General features: G+C 52.5%; 2 protein-coding genes across 8 annotated transcripts in view; one reads left to right on the plus strand and one right to left on the minus strand.

Moving 5' to 3' along the window:
* Positions 1–3,096: 3,096 nt before the first annotated feature.
* On the minus strand, positions 3,097–4,759 carry LOC119468822 (homeobox even-skipped homolog protein 2-like). The gene is made up of 2 exons (XM_037733197.1): positions 4,349–4,759; positions 3,097–4,065 (listed from the first exon to the last, which is right to left on the minus strand). Exon 2 carries the CDS (start codon positions 3,981–3,983, stop codon positions 3,543–3,545), a length of 441 nt encoding a protein of 146 aa, XP_037589125.1. The 5' UTR covers positions 3,984–4,065; positions 4,349–4,759; the 3' UTR covers positions 3,097–3,542.
* Positions 3,867–4,918, plus strand: part of RUFY2 (RUN and FYVE domain containing 2) — a 48,517-nt gene continuing 47,465 nt past the window's right edge. For 5 of the 7 annotated variants that reach the window (XM_017513698.2, XM_017513700.2, XM_017513702.2 and 2 more), the window contains exon 1: positions 3,982–4,417. In XM_017513698.2, the coding sequence (XP_017369187.1) occupies positions 4,309–4,417 (109 nt within the window). In that variant the 5' untranslated portion in view covers positions 3,982–4,308. Of the gene's footprint in view, positions 4,418–4,918 lie in introns of all 7 variants that reach the window. The other 2 variants (XM_017513703.2, XM_037733196.1) reach the window with 2 other exon arrangements.

Below are 4,918 nucleotides of genomic sequence, written 5' to 3' on the forward strand. Positions count from 1 at the left end.
TTAAAGCAAATTCCAGACTTCATTTAATTTTACCTCATATACTTCAGCATGTGATGAGGTCTTAAAAATTATTTTTGTTACACAATTATATTGGCACATTAAAAAATCTAAATTCAGCCGGACGCAGTGGCTCACACCTGTAATCTTAGCACTTTGGGAGGCAGAGGAGTTTGAGACCAGCCTGGCTAATATGGTGAAACCCCGTCTCTACTAAAAATACAAAAATTAGCTGGGCATGGTGGCCAGTGCCTGTAGTTCCAGCTACCCAGGAGGCTGAGGCAGGAGAATTGTTGGAACCTGGGAGGCACAGGCTGCAGTGAGCCAAGACCGAGCCACTGCACTCCAGCCTGGCAACAGAGCGCGACTCCATCTCAGAAAAAAAAAAAAAAAATCTAAATTCTTAACTTTAGTAGATCACAGGTTTAGAATAGGTTAACACTCTCAGCTTCAACCCTGTTAAGTGTAGTTTAAACACATACACACACTAAATTCCAATTCTGTTCGAAACAAGGGGTCTAGAGTATCCCACAAATGCGTGTTTTGGAGCTGAAGAATATCTGCCTCAAAGGGGGAAATGTCTTTTTTTTTTTTTTTTTTTTTTTTTGAGACGGAGTTTCGCTCTTGTTGCCCAGGCTGGAGTGCAATGGCGCGATCTCGGCTCACCGCAACCTCCGCCTCCTGGGTTCAGGCAATTCTCCTGCCTCAGCCTCCTGAGTAGCTGGGACTACAGACACGCGCCACCATGCCCAGCTAATTTTTTGTAGTTTTAGTAGAGACGGGGTTTCACCATGTTGACCAGGATGGTCTTGATCTCTTGACCTTGTGATCCACCCGCCTCGGCCTCCCAAAGTGCTGGGATTACAGGCTTGAGCCACCGCGCCCGGCCCGGAAATGTCTTTAAAGATTGTTGCTGAATTAAACTTGGCTCATTTTTTCTTCCTCCCTCTGCCCTTCCTCTCTTCCTTCCTTCCCATCTATTGGTATTTATTAGGCTCCCGTAAAACACAAAATAAGGATTCAAAGCAATGCCCAGGACCCCAGCAAGAGGGCAAAAGACCATATGAAAATTAAATGAGGTCAATACTTCCTTCCTGGGCCTATAAAGTCCCTGGGGAGACAGCAACCTAGAAAGTAGAGCTCAGCCAAGCGCGGTGGCTCACGTCTGTAATCCCAGCACTTTGGGAGGCCAAGGCGGGTGGATCACAAGGTCAAGAGATCGAGACCATCCTGGTCAATATGGTGAAACCCCATCTCTACTAAAAATATAAAAGTTAGGCCGGGCGCGGTGGCTCAAGCCTGTAATCCCAGCACTTTGGGAGGCCGAGGCGGGTGGATCACGAGGTCAAGAGATGGAGACCATCCTGGTCAACATGGTGAAACCCCGTCTATACTAAAAATACAAAACATTAGCTGGGCATGGTGGCGCGCGCCTGTAGTCCCAGCTACTGGGGAGGCTGAGGCAGGAGAATTGCTTGAACCCAGGAGGCGGAGGTTGCAGTGAGCCGAGATCGTGCCATTGCACTCCAGCCTGGGTAAGAATTGCAAAACTCCGTCTCAAAAAAAAAAAAAAAAAAAAAAAAAAAAGTAGAGCTCTTTTCCATTGGTCTCATGCTTCTATAAAGTAATCAAATATGTACTTAGTTTTCTTAGCTCTTCTAAAAGCACGTAGAATACAGATCCCAGGCTGAGTGCGGTGGCTCAGGCCTGTAATCCCAGCATTTGGGAGGCTGAGGCAGGTAGATCACTTGAGGCCAGGAGTTTGAGACTAGCCTGGGTAATTCGGTGAAACCCCATTTCTACTAAAATTACAAAAATTAGGCATGGTGGCGCACGTCCGCAATTCCAGCTACTCAGAAGGCTGAAGCACAAGAATCTCTTGAAATGGGGAGGCCGAGGTTGTAGTGGGCCCAGATCACACCTCTGCACTCCAGCCTGTGTGAGTGAGTGAGACCCTGTCTCAAAAAGGAGGAGGAGGAGGAGGCGGAGGAGGAAGAAAACAAGCATCATCTAATAAATTTAAAATAGGGCATACCTTATTTCCCAGCAGTAATTCTATTCTCAGTTTATGCCCTAGAGATTTTCTTGCACACGCACAGCAGGAGGGACGCACAACCTGCAAATAACCTAAACTAGAAATTCCTCATGAACTTAGATGAATCTCAGACACATGATGGTAAAAAAACAAGTACCAAAATTCACACGGTATCATTTTATTTGTGAGAAGTTTGTAAACAGGCAAAAATAAGCTAGGTTGTTTATGGGCACACAATTTAGGTGGTGTTAATGTACAGAAAAGCAAGGAAATTATTCTTACAGAAGTCCAAATAGTATTTATCACTGGGGGATTGTGACTGGGGCTTAGGGGCATTTCCTGGGAAGGGTGGCTCTGTTCTATGCTCCATTCAAGTGATGGTTGCCCAGCTATTCACTTTATTTATTTTAATTTTTATTTTATGAGACAAAGTCTCTCTCTTGTTGCTTGGGCTGGAGTGCCATGGCATGATCTCGGCTTACTGGAATCTCCATCACCTGGGTTCGAGCGATCCGCCTGCCTCAGCCTCCCAAGTAGCTGGGATTAAGGCATGCGACATGACGCCTGGCTAATTTTGTATTTTTAGTAGACAGGATTTCTCCATGTTGGTCAGGTTGGCTCCCGACCTCAGGTGATCCGCCCATCTCGGCCTCCCAAAGTGCTGGGATTACAGGGGTAAACCACCGCTGCCGGCCAGCTATTCACTTTATAATGAGTCTTTAAACTGTATTTTTTGCGGGGGGGGGGCGCCAGAGTCAGAGCCTTGCTCTGTTGCCCAGGCTGAAGTGCAGTGGACGCAATCTGGACTTGCTGCAACCTCTGCCTCCCTGGTTCAAGCGATTCTCCTGTCTCAGCCTCCTGAGTAGCTGGGATTACAGGCGCGCACCACCACGCCCGGCTAATTTTTATATTTTTAGTAAAGATGCGGTTTCACCATGTTGGCCAGGGTGGTCTCGAACTCCTGACCTCAAGTGATCCGCCTGCATTGACCTCCAAAAATGCTAGGATTACAAGCATGAGATAGCGCGCCTGGCCTGTTTTATACATTTTTATCTAAGTATGATTATCTCACAATAAAATTTAAAAGCAAAAAAACAACTTTATACTGGCTAAAGCGATGGAGAAAAACATTGTCCCATTTTCACAAAATATCTGGACCTGTAGCCCAGTTCTAGTCTCAACAGCGGCAGATACAACTAGGTAATAGTTCACTTTCCCAAACGGGTATAACTTAAACCTAGTATCATCTACCTGACCATGAAGGTTTCATTTTTTTTCCCTTCCGGAAATGAGAAAACGCTAGCTTCACGGCAATCTCTCTTCCCCTTGATTAACGAGACTGGTTGCTCACTGCTTTTTATAAACCGGTGTATTTATTGGTTTAAGCGTCATTATTTGGGTCTAACTAGTTTTAGTAGGTTTCTGCCTGTTAATTGCTACAGATTTTCTAAATTCTTTTGATCCCCTGTGCGTCCGTGAAGGTGAATGGGCAGTGGTCAGGTGTGTTCCATCAGGCTCCGCCAGCCAAGTGGAGGCAACGTTCTCGTGCGGCCGCAGCCGCTTGCAATCCGGCCCTTGCACTCCGGCGAAGTCCCCGGGGCGCGGGACCGAGGGCCCAGCACTCTGGCTCCTCACACTCACAGTCACAGGTTCTTTTCCTTCTCCTCAAGGTCCCAGCGGATGCGAGAGGCTTAGAGAGGGCGGGCTTGCTCTCCCGCCCACTGCAGGCTCGGTGGTCCCCGCCCCACCCGGGGCGCCGCTCCTCCTGGGGCCGCCCGGGCGTCCTCCCACCGCCGGGGGCGCTGTGGGCCGCAGCGTGCCTGGCTGCAGATGCGGTGGCGGCCGCCGAGCGCCTGGAGGGAGCTGCTGGCCAGGCCCAGGGAGCCCCGGCCCGAGACCGCGCAGCAGCCGCCGCCGCCGCCGCCGCCACCGCCGCCGCCACCGCCGCCATGGGTAAGGAGAGCGGGCCGAGAGGGAACGCTCGGTCCTTGACCCCGGGCTAAGGGCCGCGGTCGGACGGGGTGGACTGGGAGCTGTGGAGGACGCTGAGTTCGCCAGTCGGAACAGCGGCCCCAGCCCCGCATGGGCGGGGACTGCCTGGGACTCGGGGGCTCCCGGGGTCGTCATGGCAACGCGCCCCCTCCCTCGTTCCGGCCTCTTCCCGTCCGGGTTCTGGGGCTTAGTGGCCAAGGGCTGGAAGTCCTACGGCGTCCAGGAGCGAAGACAGGGCCGGGCGGGGTGTCATTCCGGTGTCGGGGAGCAGTCGGGGAGGGGCGATGACTTTTCAAGTTTGGGGGTGGCGGAGGGAAGACGCACCTCAGGTTTTGGCCTGGGTGCCTGGCGCCGAGGGCGGGAGAGCTGGAGTGCCGATGCGTAGGAGCCTGGGTGAGCCCACCGCGAGGGTCCTGGGGGCGCCCCAGGCTTCTGGGCAGCCTTGCTTGGGGGAGGGGTCAGGAAGAGAAGCAGGGAAGCGACTCTAGGCCTGAGGAAGGGGCAGGCACTGGCCCTTGGCCTCCTAGGGCGCCTGCGGCCGGGTTTGGGGGTCGCGTCCCGGCCGGACGCGTCCGTAAGCGCAGCCGGGGCGTGGCTGCGGTGTGAACCCTCAGCGGTGTGAACGCCCCTCGGCTTGGGCACTGCCGGTGCCCAGCACTGACCTGCCTCCCAGCAGCTGCAGAACGCCCTTTGTATGGTTGTCGCATCGCAGGCTACGGTTTATGATGGGCTGTGTTAAGCAAAATGAGAGTTGCCACGCATTAAGAAACATCGAGGGCCGGGCGCGGTGGCTCAAGCCTGTAATCCCAGCACTTTGGGAGGCCGAGGCGGGTGGATCACGAGGTCAAGAGATCGAGACCATCCTGGTCAACATGGTGAAACCCCGTCTCTACT

The sequence above is a fragment of the Cebus imitator genome, unplaced genomic scaffold (assembly GCF_001604975.1).
Source record: "Cebus imitator isolate Cc_AM_T3 unplaced genomic scaffold, Cebus_imitator-1.0 Scaffold499, whole genome shotgun sequence".
In the NCBI taxonomy this organism is placed as follows: Eukaryota; Metazoa; Chordata; class Mammalia; order Primates; family Cebidae; genus Cebus; species Cebus imitator.